This window comes from Tauraco erythrolophus, chromosome 3 (assembly GCF_009769465.1).
Source record: "Tauraco erythrolophus isolate bTauEry1 chromosome 3, bTauEry1.pri, whole genome shotgun sequence".
Taxonomy (NCBI): domain Eukaryota; kingdom Metazoa; phylum Chordata; class Aves; order Musophagiformes; family Musophagidae; genus Tauraco; species Tauraco erythrolophus.
Window position 1 is genome coordinate 17,197,046 of NC_141467.1, and position 20,919 is coordinate 17,217,964.

General features: G+C 36.4%; 1 protein-coding gene across 3 annotated transcripts in view; it reads left to right on the forward strand.

Annotated features, from left to right (window-relative positions):
- Nucleotides 1-20,919, forward strand: part of CDH12 (cadherin 12) — a 172,857-nt gene that overhangs the window by 32,777 nt on the left and 119,161 nt on the right. For all 3 annotated transcript variants that reach the window (XM_086609021.1, XM_086609022.1, XM_086609023.1), the window contains exons 2-3: nt 449-457; nt 7,628-7,922. In XM_086609021.1, coding sequence (XP_086465147.1) covers nt 449-457; nt 7,628-7,922 — 304 coding nt within the window. The remainder of the gene's footprint in view (nt 1-448; nt 458-7,627; nt 7,923-20,919) is intronic.

The window sequence follows — 20,919 nt, forward strand, 5'->3', positions numbered from 1 at the left end:
CCCTCTATACTTACCGTTTTCATTAATTATAGCAATGCCATTAAATGTTTTGCAGATCTTCCACAATTAAATAATAAGAATGTAGAATTTGATGGCAATGTTGTTTTTTCTTCATTTAGTTTTTAGAATTTAAAAATAAGTGTTGCCTTGAAAAGGAATACAAGTATCTGCTGCTGTAAGCTGTGATGACATTTCCCCAGCCCACTCTGTTTATGGCAAATTCCCTTCCCTCATTTCTCAGTTTCAGGCATCAGCATTATGCTCCCACTTAGTCACCAGGACTCCAGCCAGGCACAGAGGGAGCACCAGTGCTTGCATAGGTGTAAATCAAACCAACTCTACTGATGCCAGCTGAAATGCATTCATCTGTAACAAGTGATGTCTTGCACAGACTCCTTTGAGCTAGAAAATAGTTTATAATACATTTCAAATGAACAGCAGTGAAAAGAAAGGAAAAGTCCACGTCTATGCATGAGGATACATGGCACAACCTCACCTTTCCCATCTCATGCATTAAGGTCTTTGGACTGCGAGAGTTTCAGATTCAATCCTCTACTTTGCTCCTGTTAAATACTTCGAAAATTTCTGAAATTATAAAAATTTAATGAGATGGTGAAATCATTTTCCACTGAGCTGTCTTTAGCAGCTGCACGCTTCATTGTAGCTGATATTATTTCAGCAGGATGTATAAAATCGCATTGGAGAAAGAAGGAATTGGAAGTTGATACATTTCCTTTATTTTTTCTTCTGTTGCTGTCTAATGGACAATACTGGAATTTGTTGTTGGAACCTGTGATTACATTGTTTCATTACTGTGATAATACCTAGAGGCCTCAGCAGATTCACGGTCCCATCAGCTGTTACCATTCTGCAGAACATGTCTCTCAAATGAAATTCAACATAACTATGGACTTAAACCTATCAACATACATACACAGAGCACATTGTAACATGCAGTTATATGAATTCAATGAGAATAATTTGATAAAAAAGTTAATTCTGATATTGATTCTTACATTAAAGTTTGAAAGAGAGAACTGGGACGCAGTGTTTCTATATGCATCAACTCCAGCTGAAATGATTCAATATTTTATTAATGCTTTTTTTTTTGCATTTAGCAGTACTTTTTTTCTGCCTATAAGCAATTGCATTTCGTGAAAGAAAAATGTATTTATTTTCGAATGCACTTTTGCAAGTGTTATTATTAAATTCTGCATAATGCAACAAAAATATTGTTGTAGAGCAGAATTAGAAAAATAGCAATCCCTGACCTCTCAAGTTAGTGATGTTGATAGGATTCATTTTAACTGACCAGGTCAGGTACTGTTTTTATTCCTTGCTAATGACTTATTTGCCATCATATTACTAACTGGCAACCATACTCTTTATTGGAAAAGTCTGGTCTGACTTAGTATGCTTAAACTAAATCCCTGTGACAGAAGGAGATAATGTTTTATTTAATTGGATAATCCGTGTTTTAATTTTAATTAAGCTCAGCTTTATTTGCCAAACAAGAATCATTAGAAATAGAGTAGAAAACCTTTTTATTTAATTCCTCTTGAATAAGAAAGTATTCTAATCTAATTTGAACAGTGTACAAAAAATAGTTCACAATACAGAACCATGTTGTCTATTACAATTTTTATAAAAATTAGACAGAAGAATGCCAATTCTTGGAAGTAGATATTTTACTAAACATAGGAAAATAAGCCGTAACAATACATCCCTAAGAAAATAGTTCAAATAATATTTTTTTATCCTTAGTATATTTTATGTAAAAATTTATATATTTCTAAAATATATATGCATCCTTTAATTGACATTTTTAATTAGTGTTTGAAATTCTCATAGCACTAAGAAAGCCTAGTCATGGATGGAAGTCTCTTGTAAAAGCCCTGTACAAAGCTAGTGCAAAGATATTCTTTCCTATTGCAAATAATTTTCAGTCTTGAAAGGAAACAAACCCATCTTTTCCAAATGACCTTTAACAAACATCATTCCTTTCTTTTTTTATTCATCTTTCTTTTACCGCATCATTTTGTGGTTGGGCTCGATCTTAAAGGTCTTTTCCAACCTAAATGATTCTATGATTCTGATTTTAGTTGCTACTTCTTTCCATACGCCTATTTTGCAGATTGTTGTTCATCTGACCCATTTTGTAGTAGTGTCCTAACTCCTTCCAAGACAACCTTTAGTCTGCTGTCTTGCCTGATTAATGCATGCTAACTGAATGAGAAAATGCCTCAGGTAATCAAAACTTCTAGGATCAAGAAACATTTGCACTGAGTGTCTTGTGAGCAGATTTTGCCTTGTCTCTAAACATCCTCTGAGGGGAGGTGTGGGAGTGGGGGTGTGATGGAGAGGGGAGGAAAGAGAAAATATTTGATTGGATTTGATTAGCAGCAATTTCACTGTTGGTTTTATAACTCAATTTCCTGCATTAAAGTCTCTGACACCATCCCCCCTTTTATATGGGGAAAATTTTCAACTTTTATGTATTTTTAGAGGGAAGAAAAACATGCATTTGTATAAAAGCAGTACATTAGAATTTAATTATCAGTTTTTAAAAGGAACTATGCAATCTGTGTAGACTATAGAGTTCTTACCAATCAAAAATATGTGGAGAATAAGTACCTTTTAAAGGACAATGTTCCAAATAGAAAATCTTCTTAGCTGGTTAGTATCAAAGGTTTCTCTAGGCTCGTTTACTCCCTCATCGCTGTTCCAACACACAGACTTTTCCAGTAGAAGATTGCCAAAAATCTATGCACACATCTATATTTTCCATGCTACAATGACCTTTTTTCCTTTCCTTGGTTTAGGATATAATTCTGTGTTTACAGTCTTTGGTAATACTAGAGTTGACTGGCTATTTTGAATTCTCGAACAGTTTTCATTTCACATCTTACTCAAGAAAGGGCAGAGAGAGGAGCTGGTGGCTACAAGACAAATGGACATACTTGGAAATAGATACAGGCAGAGGAAATAATAGAATAAGGTCCTAAAATACGTTACTTAATGAAAAATGATGTAACGATACAGATATGGGATGGATAACTACTACTGTTGTGCATGCAAGGAAGAGTTAATATCTTGGAACACTTAGCAATGTTTTCAGTTCAGATATGCACCGCAATATAGCCTTTAAATTGATCTACTAGTGATAAATAAATTGAACAGTTAATTTTTTTTCAGCCTCTGAAATTGGCAATAGAATAAGACTTAGAATCTCACAGTATATCGCAGAGTGGATATACCAATTTAGAGATGTTAAACATTCATTGAGATTTAAAACTTTTTTACTTCCTCCTCTACCTTTTTTTGTTTGTTTGTTTTTGGTGGGTTTTTTTTTTATTGTATATGGATGGGAAATTCAGAAAGGGAACAAGTCAATTCATAAAATAAGTTTTCAATGTCTGTATTGCCGTGAAATTAAGATCACAGCAATCTTAGTGAATGTCATAGCAGCCCTCGTTCTTGCATGGTCTGTGAGAATATTGCAATTACTTAATTTTAAGGCTAGGCCACCTTGAAATTTGTTGGGGTTTTTTGCTTCTGATTTCTTTACCTATGTCTGTGAATTTTCAAATTTGACTTTTCAAATCATTATAAGTTCATTAATGCAAACCGTTGAAGTATTTGAGAAAAGAGAAGATAAGCAGTTGAAGATCAAATGCATGAGATATTGAGGAGCAAATGAGCATCAAGGAACAAATTATTCCGATCCATACTACTGCCATGTTGAATTTAGCTAGGAGTATACAGCAGTCCTCAAAGTATGTTAGCAAATGCGTTTCTTGATCTTTCATGTGGTTTCATATGTAATATCAAATCGTTTGGGCAGGTATATGAATTCTTGAAGTGGCACAGAGTTTATAACACTGAGTTATTGAAGCAGTAAGGCTTCAATTTATTGCTAAAATACAAATACTCATACTGCTTTTTAGGAATTGGACATAACTGCCTGAAGAACCGAATAAATAATTTCTCTCAGATGTGCTTGTAGTGAATTGTTACCAACATTTTCATCCTCTCTGAAGCAAACTAGCTTTCAGCTAGTTATAAGTTGAAGCAGATTGCTAGATCACATGGACTTGTAGACTGACTCAGTCTGGCATCTGGTATTGGATACGATTCAAGAACACTGTCATAGTTTCTGCATAGGTTCACACAATGTATTTCACAATCATTTCCATCTTATTTTTTATACTTGATTTTTTAATCAGTCATTTCTTTTGCCATATGTGTTATTGTTTGCACACAGTAGCAAGAATTGAGGGATGATATGTCTTTATCTGCCATCACAGAAGAATATTCATGTTTTTCTACACTAACAGAGTTTGCTGCAAGAAATCATTAATATGACACTTGGGGCAGATTTTTCCAAAGATCTGATACTAAACTCTGTATTATGTGGGTAGTGAGAATAACAGAGCAGATTTGAGGAAATCTATAAATGAATCCTTAACATTTCCAAACCTTTAGGGCATTTTTAATATTCAAGATTTACAGAGAAAATATAACAATAAGAAAAATCTATGTGAATACAGTCATTTGTACCACCCTGTTGCGGAAAATTCAAGTAATTCTGAAATGTAAACACATTGTAGAGGTTTGGGTAAGATTTGAGCACTTGTTCTCTTGCCCTGTAGTTTTGCTCAAACAGCAGAAGAGCAAGAATTAGAAAATAAATACAAGCAAGAAGGAGAAATGGGATACAAAATAAAAAACTACTGCTGGACACAGCGTCAGAAAAACTAGTCTCTCACAAATCTTCTATATGTTTTTCTGTACAAAAGAAAAAAAAAAAGGCTTTTCTTCCAGTGCAATACAGTTTGTAACACATAAATCACAGACACACTAGCAAGCACTTATTCTTTAGCCTAAACTGCTTTCTGGAAAATTTCAAGCACTGAAAGTCAGGATTATTTTCTAGTGTCATGCATGTCCAATCAATGCTAGTTCCTCTCTCTCCATCCTTGCATCTGGATGTCAGTATTGTGTGCCTTTTATTGTTGGAGAACTTAGTTCACTTTAAATTAAATCAATCTGCTATTCCCCTACAGTAGTTAGACACTTGGTAAGGTTGAATTGCCCCACAAATTGCGTAGCTCAACGTGGGTTGCAAATAAGCATGCATGTGCCCATTGTCCAGCAACCTCATCTGAGAAACCTATGCTGAAATCAGCAGACTAGCATGATTTGATGAACAAATACGATGTGACAGATCCCAGCTAATGCAAAGCAATACAACTTTGCTTAAATCAATGGAATGGTTCCTAGGTTGTACTAGCTGAGTAATATTTGTGAAGCACAGTAAACGCATCTATAACTGTAGAATAGCTAATGCTGCTAATTATAAAACTTTTTTTTGCTCCAGTACCTTTGAAAAAAGCTATGCTTGTGCTTGTCTTTGTATTTCACCCTTCCTTCCCCTTAGAAGCTCTTGTTTTGCGTTTTCATTGTTATTTTTTTTAACTTTTTGCCTGACTAGGGGAAGCGACTGCAACTATTTGTCTCTAGTATAATTCAAGTGCTGCAATAACACATGCAATGCAGCTTGATTTGCGACTAGTTGAACATAAACCTTTCAACTGGCCATCAGAAAGACACTCAACCATCTCAACTTTAGTGTCAAATCTAATGACAGGAGATGGGAGTAGAGACAATATTCTTGACATGCTTCCCTGTTTACAAATCCCTGCTTCAAAATCACATCTTTTGCTCTGTGATATTCTTACTTCCAGGAATACGGAAAAAGGTAGACTTCACAGTAAAGCCCAGACATATTTTCTTTAATATAGGGACACAATTAAGAAAATGGTGTGGTTCCCTCTATAAAATTCTAACATTTTTTCTTTGAGCTTTCTCATCATCATTTTGATTTTTTTATTTTTTTTTTCACTCCATGTGTGCCTGTAAGCCTCCATATGATAATGGAAGGAAAATACTAAGTTTTGACTGAGCAAGGTATAATGGAACAGCAGGAAACTTGTGAGCCACTTATATGAAAATGATGAGGAAGAAATAGACATTAATTATCTTAAGCTGTATTATCTTTTCATTTTGCAAGAAAGGAAATCTTTAACACCCCAGGAGGAAAAGAATTAACTTCCTTTGAATCTTTCCACAGTAAACCAGTACTCAAGAAGCAAAAAGCTTTGCTTTACTTTAATTTTAAATCATATGCAGGGGGCAGCTAGATGAAAGATCAGAATCTAGTATATTCACTAAGCAGCAATGATGAGATGAAAAAGTAGACAAAGAAGAGACTATCTTCTTGTTCGCTCTGTCCCACAAACCATGACCTCTTCCACAGTCACAAGGACCTATTTTCAATTTCAAGGCAATAGCTATAAATGTTAATAATTGCCTTTACCTCTTTCTCTGTAGCTTAGCTTCTTGCCCCATTACCAAAACCATTTAGTTTCTCAGTAATTCATTTTCTACATAATCTCCTTTCATGTCCCATGTTTGCTCTATTGTGTTTCACCTTGGGCAGTACATCATGTAAATAAAGCCTATATCCATAATCGCTATGCTATACTGCTTAAGGGAATTCACTCTTGAAAACTCCATTCTAACTTGTGTCCATTATAGCAGATCTTTTTAGTCCTTATTAGATGGGACAAGCTGGTGAATATTTTTAAAGATACTTCAGCATCAGTGATGTAACCTTGAATGTCTATTCAAAACTTTTAGATGTATTTAAAGGATGAGCATGAAACAGATAAAGCATCTGAGAAAATTGTTCTTTATACTATATTTTAATTTCAAAGATTCTTGCATTTGAAATAGTGTTTAAAGCCTCAGTATAGTAGTACACTAACCAAATTGACAAAAACATCCAAGAACGTGTATTCAAGTATTTTTCACAATTGGAAGTAGAGATTTAGCATACTAACAGCGCTGGATAATTTGTGTATTTGTCTTTTTAGGCAGAAATAATTGAGTTCTGTATTCTTCCAGTGAGCAAGAGAACTCCTAGCTTCACACTGTCTGCAATGTGATTATCTCAGAAAGGATAGAAAGAAATTCTCAAATATTTGTGTAAAAGAGGTTGTATTTTTAGTTTTGTTTAGCATTTACTGTAATTAAGAGGTGTATATTGTCTTTTTTAAATCAAGTTTGACTTTGTGTTTGAGTTTAGGATTCCATCAAGCTCTTGTGTTTGAAATGAAGCTCAGATAGTTCCCTTCGATGTCTCTAAAAGCCAAGTGCCTGTGAAAGCTTTTGACACTCTCTCATGTCATCTCATGTTTGTTTGATGTGATTATTGATGTTTTTCCATCCTTGACTTTAATTTCACTTTATAACAAATCAGAAGCCCTGCTTCGTTGCAGTTTTAATAGTGAACGGCATCAGTCATGGGAGAAAGCAGGTAGAATTTTGAAATGCTCTCTATGCCGGGTACTAGATAGAGTTAAAAATAATAGATAACATGCTACTCATGTTTTTTCCATGCACTTAAAGGCAGTTAAGGAATTATGAAATTGCTTCCTCTAACACCTTTTATTACATAAGAGAAAAAACTTAAAATAATAATTGCCTTCCAGCCTAGGAAAAAAGCCATTAATGTTATTTTCTTGTTTTTTGTTTTGTTTTGGTTTGGTTTTGTGTTCTCAAGCTTCATTCTGACTTGGACAAGGGAGTTGGCACTGTTAAATACACCCTTTCAGGAGATGGTGCCGGCACGGTTTTTACTATTGATGAGACCACAGGAGACATTCATGCCATAAGGAGCCTAGATCGAGAAGAAAAGCCTTTTTACACGCTCCGGGCTCAGGCTGTGGATGTTGACACCAAGAAACCACTAGAGCCTGAATCAGAGTTCATCATCAAAGTGCAGGACATTAATGATAATGAGCCAAAGTTCCTGGATGGGCCTTATGTTGCCAGCGTCCCCGAAATGTCTCCAGTGGGTGAGTAAGAAGCTTTAAACACTTGATAACTAATTGTGTATTACTTAATTGTCTCAATGTGCATTTCCTGCTGAGGAAAGAAAGAGAAGGTTGAAATGAAAATATAACTTCTAAAACTTATGATCAGAAATGTCTCACTCTGTGCTTAGAAATACATAGATTGCAGTTTTGGTTTTGCTTTATTTGCTTATTTAGAAACTCATTCTCCTGTATAATGAATGCTTATGACTTCAAGTCTGAGGACAGGAGGAGAAAAAAAAAAAAAATATTCAAGGCAGGTGTGCTAAGGTCCAGGGGTTCTGTGTACTCCCAAACCTGTTGTTTCACATGATGAAGTGCATTCCCCTCTCTTCCTAGTTAACGTTGACTGTTTGTTGTACAGAATTAAATGGTACAACAGCATCTTGCCATTTACTGTTCTTGTCTTTGTGGCTGTTAAACTCCTACAGCACTTGCATGATCTCCTTAGTTATGAATTAGAGGACAATTCTTTATCCGAGTCCTGCTACGCTGTGGGTGCTGAAAGTAACAATTGCCCTCACCTGTCCCTCCACAATGCAAGCACCGGAGTCAGAAAGGCTCAGTAAGACTGGCTCAAGGTCTCAAAAACCCTCATGTCCAAGAAAATACTGAGTGCATTGGCTTCTTAAGAAAAAAAAAAAAAAAAACCAAACAAAAAAGAGAAGACTGACCGGAAACATGGTAAGTTTTCAAAAGCTAGTGTACAGAGGAGAAAAGAATTTCCTCTCCAAAGAAAGGTGGACTGTAGTAAAGATACTGATGCACTGTAATAGGTTTTTGTTTGAAGAATTTTCACACCACTGTACACGTTTGCCGGGAAAAACCTAAAGAGCATTGATCCTTCTTTGGAGCAGGAGGATAGACTCAATGGGCCTTTTGGGTCTCTGCCTGATGGCTGATTCTGTAGTGGTCTTAAGGAGTGTGTTTGCAACATAAGCACACTGCTTGTGTCCTGCTGCCAGATGGCACTTCGGTCTTCCCTGTGGGCACCAGAAATTAATTCATTCTGGGCTGGGAGGCCTTTAGCTTCCCAGTGCTAGTTTCATTTTCTCTCTTAAGCTGTCTTCTCCCAGTACTTCACAAGCCAGTGCTATTCATTTAATACTCCCTATAGTTTCTAAGAGTTTTGTAAGTTTTCTGACTCTGAAATGTGCAGAAGGATCTTGTTGCCCTTTCAGTCATGCAGCTCAGATAGTGATGGTTTAAAAGACAATCCAGGAGGCAACCAGCTGTCTACACAAGTTACTATATGGAATTAATGAGGTAGTATTTTAAATTGTGTGATAAAGAGTGGTAGAATTTGATAAAATATAATATGAGTAGACATGTAAATATGATCACGTTGATCTCATACATGTGTAGAGATTAGTTCACTATAGTCACCCACAGAGGTGCATCTGTAGGTTCACTCTATAGGTGCACTATTGTTGTTGCCCCTATAGAGATGCTTAGTAACATTACTTACAGTTACATTATTTATAGATGGAAAACATTTGTTATATTTTTAAATCTATTTCTGTGGTAAGTTCAGAATAAAATTTTCTCACCAGTGAATGTATGGTTAGTTGTTAGATTGTTTTTAAGACTCGATCAGAGAGGAATGAGCAAAATAATGAATAATGCTATTTACACGGTGGACTGCAGTGCATGCATTCATTCTCTCACTCTGCTGCTCTCACTCCATCTTCCTTTCTTATTTTCGTAAATATGTGTGTGCAGTAGCAGACAAAATGCTAAGAGTGGTTTTATTTCATGGGAAACTGTCTTCAAGGTGTGCCATGCATTGTGGCTTTTACATCGACTGGGAGTTGTATGACTAAATGAGATGCAATTGAGTATGCTGTGTCATGCATACGTTGTGTTAAAAGAAAAGCTTTTCAATTTATTCTCCTTTGGAAAACAGCAGTAGATGCCATGGCAAAAATGCGTCCTCTTGATCTTCACTTTATTTGGTCACATTCACTACCTCTAGAAGATTTATTCATAACAATTTTTATTTCCTTCTGTAAGAAAAATAAAAGATGAATTAAAATTGATCAGAAAAGAGAAGGCAAAGAAATAGTGTCCTAAATGGAGGTCTAAACTCCAATTAGTGGTTACTAAAGCAGATAACAATTTTTGCTTTTGGTCTCTCTTGCAGTAAAAATATCCAGAATTACATTCTGTAGCCTGTGATGTGCCAGTAGATTGTGCCTTCTCCAATACAGATCTCTTCACTCTCTTGCTCTCTCTTATCCATGTTTTCGCAACCTTATGCAAGTATGGATTTCACAGAGGATCTAAAGCTTCTGCTCCCTATCATCAGTACCATTTAGTTGCACCTATAGAGATGCCTAGACCTACCACTGCCTGAGGCTGACATTGAAAAACACTTTGATTTTTTAGCTGATGCAGCATATGGTTGTCTTGGCTTAGGCAAAAACTCTGATAAACTCTTCCTCTTATTTTTTTTACACTTTCATTTTCTAGTTGCCAGTTTTCAATTCCCAAATGTCCTAAACTTCACTTACTCTATTTTTGCAACAGTATTTATTATGAACTGCATTCATGCACACTGTTTGCTTTGTGGGAAATGCACCACAACATGACTTTTTTTCTGCCTTACTAGTCGTTTCTATGACCCTGACAAAATTTTGTGATGAGTGACATGCTGTCTTTTATTGCATGACACTCACATGCAAAGCTTTACTCAGTTTAATAGTTTAACCTTGGGTTATTAGTAATAAGGAGCAAAATATGGATGCCAGAGTTCATGTTGAGAAGGCAACAGAGGAGTAGAGAAGTAGCTAATAAAATCCTCAAGACTTAATGTAAATACACGGTATATATTCCGTTTGAACAGTGAAATTAAGTGAATTGTCTAAAACATCCTTGAGGTAGCACAGTCTACAACCCTAAGAGAGGATTGTGTGAGGCTGGGAAGTCTTGGGATCAAAAGTATCCTTCAGACCCCTTACATAGATTTTAGAAATTTTCGTGGCTGCACTGTTCTCAGTTTTGTAAGATCTCTGACCTTACAACTGACAATTGTTGTCACTGAAGCTTTAGTGGCTGAAAAAAATGCTGTAACATTCACTCCTGGATTCAGAGTTATAGTCACAGACTTATAATAAAATTGCCTATCAACTTTATCTTGGACCTTGATGATTTTTTACTGGAAAGGGTACTAAAAGATTGAAATTTGTAGGATCTTCAATATCTGGTTTTCTGCACATAGATATGATTTAGACATATCTGTCATATGCAAGCTTTTTATGATAGATTTTCTAAAAACTTTGTTGTTGTTATTTTCCATGCATGTTTTAGGTGGAAATGAATTTTTTACCTTCAAACTCACTTTGAGGTTATATTAAAGTTTCTTCTATGGTTTCTGTACACTGGGATTTGTTTCCTTTTCCCTCTAAGCAATACCACTCCTTAAAATATGATAATGCATATCTTTTAGCTCTTTCTGAAGAAGAGATAATTTTAGGATTGCCATTTATACTTAGTGATGCATTCCTTATTTGGACCCAAATTCCTTCATATGCTTTTTACTAAGAAAAAAATGTTAGCAGGATGTTCAGTGTGTTGTAAAACTCTAATTTAAGCCCACGACAAGTGAGGAAACCTCCCTGTTTTATGGCAAAGGCTTGAATGGTCAGATAGCCTTGCTCCTTCCGTACATGCACTGTAATCTGCTCATGTATGATAGAGAGGGCAATCAATCAGAGATATGAAAAAAAAAGATCTCTTGAAAAGCCCCTTGGTTACCGACTGATGTAACATGCAGGCTACTGTACCCATCTATGACTTCCATTAATTCTGATACTTTCTAAGTGTGCATAGCTTCTGTATTGTTGCCGAAGCATACTGGTACCTCCAAAATTGACAGTGTATTGCTCACATAATAAATAAGGTGCAAAACATTTTATGGCGAAAATTTTATTTTGGAAAGGGCAATGATGTGAAATCCCCTACAGAGAAACTCAGCAGATGGAATCAGATTACAACGCAGAACTAGTATGTTAAGAACAGAGATTGCTGTGCTGTTATCCTATGCTTGATAAGAGACTTATAAAAGCTTAAAGACTGGACTCCTAATACATTTTTTCTGATATTGTATTGGTTTTATCAATATCTTTATTTGAAAATATTGTCTTGATTTAATAAGAGTTTCAAAACATAGAACAAACCAGAAATGGAAATTTATGTATGAAGACTGAAAATGGAGCTGTGATTTCCCCATTTGTAAGTTAGTATTAGCAAAATATGTTGCCCTTAAGTATAGTTTAATCAACTGTGCTGTCGCTTCTGGAAGCTGTGCCAGCTTCTTTTGCAGTACAGCTCACGTAAGCATGCAAATATATGGTGAGTTTAAACCAAGGTTATCCTCTTATTAAAGCTATCAGTCCAGATGACTGAGAGTAGGGGCATACCAGTTTTAAACACACATTTAAGGAAAGATCTTAGTATATTTCTGTATTTATACATAGAAATGTGCACAGGAATACATCTGCATTTCTCATGCATTTCTTTCACTGATTATGCTGATTTTAATTGATCATATGTATCATATGTGACAAATTTATAATTTCTACTGTCAGTCTCCTAATTGTTTTCCAAGGTCTTTCCATTATTCCTCTACGTTTATATACAGACCAGCTAGGACTGTACTAAACCCATCAATTCCATAACATATAGATTCCATATGTTCTTTCCTAGGAAATCTCATTTCATACCTTTCCACTAGATTAACTCTTTATTGCTTAGGGGGGCTCTACAAACTCCAGATCACTATGGAAATTATTCTGCCATTTTAGTTATTAATTAACAACTAATGGAATGTGTTCACATTAAATAGCTGTATTACTGATTAGGCTTCAATATTCTATTTGAAACTGTCTCGATTGTAACATTATGTTGTAACACTAAAATGTTCAATGATACTAGAAAGTTCGTATCATGTTATTTTTACTGGGTGTCCTCTGTGCTGCAAGGCATTGAACTGAAGCATGTTATGGATTCGCCTCCCCTGGTACTGATAGCCTAAAAATAGTCTCTATAAATTTTCTGGTAGTTTTTTGTCAAAAGTGAATACTTAATTGGCTTATATTTAAGCACTGGCTTATGCTTAAACATTGACAAAGACATATATATACATTCACAAATGGAACATATACTTAATATATCCATCTATGTAGTTTCATGTGAAAGGATTACCATGCGTAGAAAAATAACTTGACAAACTGGTGAGTAGAAGCCCAAACTCTGGTTGGGCTTAGCTTAGTACCATGTGTCTGAGTTTAGCCTGAAGCTTACACTGAGCAGAGACTGGAGAGGGAAAGACTATAAAGCATTGGAGCAAATACTGAGTGATCCTTCCCTTGATATAAATTCCTAGATTCCAGTGATATATTTTTAAGAACTTCCAAAAACGTAACCAGGCTGTTGTGGAAGATATTACTTTGGGAATTTGGAGAGGCCAGAGGAATTTTTGAATGGTATCACACACACTCATGGAGAGATAACTGGTAGTATAATCCACCAGCCTCTGTCTGCAGCCTCTCTATCTCCACCCTGGTCTCCGTGCTTTCTTCTGGTGCTATCGAGTCCTTAGAGGCAATCATAGGAACTGGATGTCATATTCAACATACAAATACCTTGAATATTCTTGTTTATTTTCTTGTTTATTCTCTTTTCCTTATCTATTGATTGTCATCAACCATTTTTTCCCTTTTTTGTCCACTGTTGATGATTGAGATAAAAACTTTGGAGGATTTTCCACAGTAATCCCAAGATTAAGAGTTAATAGGTAACCAAGCTACAACCCACCTCTGTGAAAGTACTGATAAGGTATTTTCTCCCATGCCTCTTACTTTGTATTTCACAGTGTGAAATTCCCTGTCCCTAGTTACTTGTTTCATGAAGATTTCCCAGTAACACTTTGCAGTCAAGCTTTCATTTTGTCAAGCTGTCACCTGCTTATATATTCTCTTTTGCTGGCAACCTATGAGTTCAGATCCAAGTGAGATACCAGTGGCAACACCCCTGTCATCTAAAGACTGTATATTTATTCCTACCATTTGATTTCTATTTTTATTTGGATATTATCTTGGAAAAGGCTGTTCTCTCATAATCTATCTTTTTTTTTAAAAAAAAAAAAGCCTTTGCTTAGGAACCTTGCTGAAATATTTTTTGAAATTTAGATACTATTTATCTATGCAAGTAATCCAGAGCTACACACTCACTGATTCACCCAATAGTTTTAACAGGTTTTGTGAAGAGTGGCTTCCCTTCAAAAAACTATACTGACTGCCCCCTTGTAGGGTGATAGCCACACATCCTCTAATTTGGCACTTTATTACAGAGTGTACAAATTCATCCGTCTTCTGGGTCAGACCTTGTGCCCGAGGTCATACAGATCACTTTTCAGAAAAAATCATGTCCTATCATTGTCTTTCAGTTCTGCATCCTGAGGCTATGTCAGATGGCAATTTAGCCATCATAGTTGACGTTTCAGTAGTGTCTCACTTAGAACTACTTTGTTAATTACAGATCTTGTCTTTTTGATTCATTTTTTCAATTGTGAAAAGAAACAGCTACTGCACTGATCGTCAGACTAAGCCACTCTACAGAAAGATGAATTTTAAGGCAGGAGCAGAAAGAAAGGCATGTTATGGCTGCTTAGCCTGTTGTCAAAGATTTTTTTTTCCCATGTGTAAAGGGCATTGCACAAAAATGCAAACCGAAAAAACCCCAACACTGAGATGTTGAGAGAAAATTACAAGTAGGCAATAAAAGCTTTTGAAACAAAAGTGTTTCTTGACATTATGATAGATCACTTGGCAACCCAGGCAGCTTCAGCTACTGTGAAAAATCTTACAGACAAGACCCTTTTAAATCAAAAGGGAAGAAGAAAACAATGCAGAGAATCAAGCTTTGCTTGATTTAAGGATTGTGGCTATTCTCATACTCACTGAGTTTCGTTTCATACACCCTGGCTGTTGGAAATTGTCAGCAAAACAAGGAAATTTGGAAAACACTTTTGGCTGGGAGAATGTATGTAAAACGAAGGCTGTGACAGACAGGACCCTGCAAACATGCACACAGCAAAGTGTCTGAGAAGCTTTTACTGTTAAAAAAGTGAGATGCTGGATAAACATTTTCTGCTAGCTGGTTTCACAAAATGTCAATATTAGTGCTGAATTCCTGCAAAGCATTTGAGTCTTACTTCATGTATATCCAAGCCTACTTTATTGTGTTTAACTGGAAGTGGGCAAAGTAAAAAACTCATGTCACAGCAGATAGAGCCCTTATGTTTCTATCCGCATGCTGACTTTACTGCAGCTCAGTAGTGTAAATCAAATAACATTTTCTATTTCATCACACCCAAGTCTCCTGATGCAGACCCCTCTGTTAGCTTAACCAACCAATAGTTTATTAAAATTAAGCTATTTGGTTTTGCTCTGAATGTATATGTTGGTCCTTTCAATGGTGTTGAGTATTAATTTTATTAGTATATAAAAAGGAGTTTTGTAATTATTGGTACTATATTGTGGTTTGCATAATCATCTTCAGGTTCAAGATATATTGCATTAGAGCTGTCGGGATTATGTAGGTTTTCTGTCATTGCTACTATTGCTGAGAGAAGGGTATTGGCATGTTTTAGAGTAGTATGGAGAGATGTAGGAATTGTTTTTATACAGGCACATAGCATCTCTAAACATAAAACATGTTGTATTGATAGTTGTTTTAGTAGCCACTGATCAGCTATAAATGTTAAAAATTAACAAGAAGTTGCTTTTCCTTACCACAAAATGACTCTGAACATTAAATATCTTTTCAGCAAGAGCTGTTCTTTTGGCCACCAAGTGGTTTTAAACATTAAACGTATTTTAAAAGTATTACTGTTCTCAGCCGCTGAATGACTATAAACATTAAATATGTTTTATAAAAGCAGCTTTTCAAGCTACTGCCTGCTCGGCTATGAACATCATTTTTCTTTAAAGTTGCTTTTCAGCTACTGAACTATTTTTTTCTTATAAACTCAGTTCTATTTATAATTTTTCACAGAAGAAACAACTGCAAGGTTTCACTGGCACAAGGCAGCTCTTCATTTATGACAAGTAATCATGTCCTAGTTGTCTTCTCATAAAGACAATGCAGGTAGTGAGAACAGGCCAAAATTAAAATGGATTTTTATGGGTATTTTGCATGGACAGTGTGTGCATATCTAGAATTCTTCTCCCCCATTTTTGTGTATAAATCTGCAGTAAACCAAAATAATAAAAGCAAACGAGTGATATTTTGTACTAAGATAACTGGTCTGAGACATCGGTCACTGGTGAATTGCGTGAATCGATCAAGTCATCATCAGCCCTAGAGGAGGACAAAACAGAAGGCAAAATAGTCTCAAGATTGCTAAGCAAATGGGAGTCAGTAAACCAAATATGATTAAGGGCTTTAATTCTGTGTGCAGAAATAACTCTATGGGGCAAATTAGATGTAATCCTGGGAAGGCCCGGAGTGATAAGAAAAGTGTTGTTGAGAATCTGGCTTAACAAGAGCTAAGAGAAAAAAATCACTGATCACAAATATTCTGTTAAGGACAAATTACTCTCTTTTTAGAGAATCCCATAAGGCTTAAAGTCTACAGTCATAAGGCTTGAAGTCTACAGTAAAGACACTGCAGATAAAAATAATACCTTAGGAAAAAAATCTACATAAAAAAGAGGTCTAAAAATTTCTGCAGGATGAGGAAGAGCACATACTAGAGTATCTTTAAAAGGCATGTCAGCCAATTAGTAAGTATATCTGTCTGTCGACCTTGGATTTAATGAATGCTGGTTACTTAATATTTCTCCTTATTTGTAGTGTGAACAGTGTAGATGGGCAATACAGCCCCATGGCTATCCCATACACTGTAGGTTTTTCTTAACTAAGGAACCATTAAAGATCTTACGTGAACATGGGTCTCACTTCCCTCCAGCTTTTGATCATCAAGGGTCCTGCCAGTGCTGGCTGACATCTTTCCACAAGAGCCATTTTTGGTAAGTTTTTGTAGAACTGAAAGAGATGAACATGTAATTCTGTCAAAACTTTTTATGAAAAAACAGATGGCTGCCTGGTGAGTCATCCCCCAGGTTAGCTGGTGACTGGCAAACTAAACAGGTGGTTCCCAAATTAGTAGAGAGCATTCTTTATATCAACATGACAAGCCAAGCACTGACTGGCTGGGAACCCATAGGCCAGGCAGTCTTCTCTGGAGCTGGGAACCTGGCAGGTTTGTCTGTTTCCTGATTTCTCTGCTTCACAGTTGATGACAAGGCAGGTTGCCATACTTTCCAGGCAAGCTAGTCAGCCTGCAAGCTAAACAGGTCATAACTAAGTAGGAAGAAGACCAATGGAAATGAACAAAGTGTCCTTTTTGCTAAAAACTCAGCACAATGTTGGTTTCTGGAGTACGCAAATAATTTTTTTCTGGAGTGAAGCAGGATGAAGTGAAAGGCCAAAACTATCAGAAATTTCCCAGTGTTCCATTGTCCAGACACCCTCACTTGCCAGTAAAGTCTAGTGACCTTTTGTGCAGAAGACAACAGTAAAAGTGAAATCAGTGAGGGTTAGAGAGGCAAGACTGGAAATGGAGACGAGTGTTCATTTCAGGCAGGTGTGAAAGCAAAGAATGAGAGCAGAGGAAGAGGAAAAGCTTTACAAACTATACAGATTTCAGGAGCAACTGGAGAGAAATGTAACACCTTTAGTACTGCCTTGGAATTGATTCAGACTGACGCTCCTGAAGAGACTGTTATGGTTTCTGTTAACAGATCTCAAGACCATCCTTTTATTTTCATAAGAAGCTTAAAGGATATTAATTCATGAATAAATGACACTCAAGGTATGAGTGAGACTATGGAACAGTCTTGAAGGAGCCTGGAAACAGCCTGAAGCAGGCAAGAATCATAGAATCATAGAATGGTTAGAGTTGGAAGGGACCTCAAAGATCATCTAGTTCCAACCCCCCTGCCATGGATGCTCCAGCAAGGACTGCTTGACACACCAATCTGCAGCAGTCATCAATGGAGAATGCTGCAGATCTACCCTCAGAGGTGTAATTTCAACTAACCATTTGCATCTTGGTACACAACTATTTGCAACTGATGAATTCCACTAGAAATAATTGGTGGACTGCTAGTCATGCAACTGATGTTGGCATGATGTTTTGGGGACACAGATTCTAGCTGGTAAGAGATAATATGAATCCCAACAGTCAGTTCAGTAATAACCAGGTCAGAATATCTACAGCTGAAGAGTGTCTCCTCAATCACATCCTTCATTTTCTATCTGTGTTTCTTGCCATTAGTGCTGCAAGCATCGATATTAACATTTGTTCTGATCTAAAGGAGTATCCTAACATTTGAAACATAAGATAATTACATAGCTAAGTTTCCAATATTGTAGGAACATCACCTTAGAAGCCTATCTAACCTCCTGTCTCTGTAAATGGACAGAAGTAGAGGCTAAGAAAAAGTTAAACACACATTTAGGTAGATTATCATATCACAGACTATCTGGGGGTAGGTTTTATCCAAGTACATCTTACTTGTTTATTTTTTTAACTCTGTTAAAAAGATTATTGTTAGAGTTCACAAGAATGTCAAATACTTCTCTAATCCTCATTTTGTTAGGTCTAGTGACTGTCCAGTCTCTAAATTGATCATGTCATTCTGCAAAGCATTTCTTTTCCTATTTTTAATATTTTTCGACTTTCAGTCTGAAAGATAAAAGATTAATAGGAACAGATAATTTCACTTTGGTATAGTCCTAACTACTGTATACATCTCTATCATGATCTGTTTATTTGTGTCATTTCTAAATTAAATAGATGAAATATTTGAAGTTCTATGTGGAAAACTTGTCATGTCTCAATCACTTTCACTGCTTGCCTCTGAGCCCCCTTTATTTCTGCTGTCCTTTTAACAACAAGGCAATAGTAATCAATATTTTCAACAATCTTGAGATAATTTAGGTGAGAAAGATGCCTGAAGGCCAGGGTCAAGTGCTCAAACCTGCAATTTATTGTCTTGCAAGAGATGATATAGGCACAGATGCTCAAATTATCAACCCCACTTGCAACTTCTCTGGTTCAGTGGCTCCAAATTCATCCACTTTTTTTTACTGCTTTCACTCTATATCGCCTCATGCCTGAACACAAACCAAACCCTGTCAGACAGTTTTCAGCAGATGTTTGATAATCCTGGCATTCTTTCATGGTGATTGCCTGTGATTCTGAATGAATTCTCTGTTCACAGATTTTAAATCCTAAACCAATATTAATCACTGAGCACAATCCAGTGAGACGTAGCACCTCACTGTTCAAACACCAGATGATCCTATGTGCCTTCAAGAGATCATCCAGTTGCTAACACAGCAGGGTGGGGGGGACAGGGTGGCGGGGTGATGTCAAAATTCTTCCTCTGGTTGAATAGAAAAAAAAAAAACGCTTTGCTATGATATGTTAAAGAACTGTGTTTGATAGTTTTATTTGCAATACTGGTGGAGGAATAAGGAGGGGAACTGTTAACGTTTGTGGAGGGGAGGCAGTGGCTGAACATATGTAAGTTGCTGCTTTTATTTGCCACAACCCAGATTCAAGCACTGGTGTACTAGGAATTACTCCAACTTAAAATAAAGGATAATTAGTTCCTATACCAGCTTTTTGGGGTAACAAATAAATAAAATCAAATTCTAGCCTTTCCTTCTGAAGAAAATCTTTCGTGAATGACATGAAAGATGCCAGTATGTCAGACTCTGCCTGGATCAAAAGATGGCAGCAAGACATCAGGTCCTTAAATTCCAAAATCCATATGAAGCTGGTAATTGAACTGGCAAGTTGTAAAGAAAGAATCCTTTCTTTGGGCCACTGCACAGCAATAAGAGATCTCTGAACTGCTGATTTAGAGGAAAGATACGGGATAAGAACTGCACCAGCACATCCTACTGATTTACTGTAGAGCTGAAGTTGTGGCAGTTCAGTAATGCCTATGTTGCAATCTGGATGCTTTATATTTTAGCCACCTTTATCAATTTGCTTTGGGTAGCACAAGGGGACGGTAACAGTGATGACGGGGTAGGTTTTATGGCACAGTAGTACAAGGGATTTTGGGATACTAACTCACCAGCTACCTTGCAGGGATGTCCTAATGGTTCATTTCCAGTGCTATTGTTACCCAGACTGCCTACCTTAAAGCCCATTTGAGCCTCCCTGCCCACGTTTCAAATGTGTTTTACGATTTGAGTGTTGACTTACTCATGAACACAGTGTGCATCATGTTGGTACTGCTCTCACCATCAGTAAAGGTTTTAGACTTGTTAGTAGGATCTCATTAGTGAATGTTTTTCATCAGCACATTCTCAGGCCAGATTTTTAAAGGTAACTTGGCACTAAAAGAGTTTTATAGGCATCTTGTGGGTTTGTTTTTTCTCTTGATATCACTAAGTGCAGGGCACATAAATGGTTTTGAAAACCCTAGTCAGTCTTTAGACTCCCAAATAGCTTTTAATAGCTTGAGCTGTATCACCAAGTTCCTCAAGTAGTGCTGAGCATCTCTAATGTATAGGTACCTAAATTTTGCTGGCATAAATTATAAATACAAACCTAAATGTTCTGGAAATTTGGCCAGGTATTCTGAGCAATATCTCCGGAGCCCAAATAGATCAGACTTCAAAGATCAAATTCAGTACTACTACAGTAGGTGATTTGAGGTATGCCATTTGGGGTTAGATGTGCACATGGATTTATTTGTCTAATTCCAAATAAAGTATCTAAGTACATGCCTGAACCTAAAAAAAAAAAAAAAAAAATCTATAAAATTGTTTCATGGATTCCTAAAATGCCACCTATGCCTGTTCCCGATCTGCTTGCACACAGAACCACCTGTACTTTACACTGCTGAGCAGCTAGATGCCAATTAATGCCAAGCACTGTCAGATATCA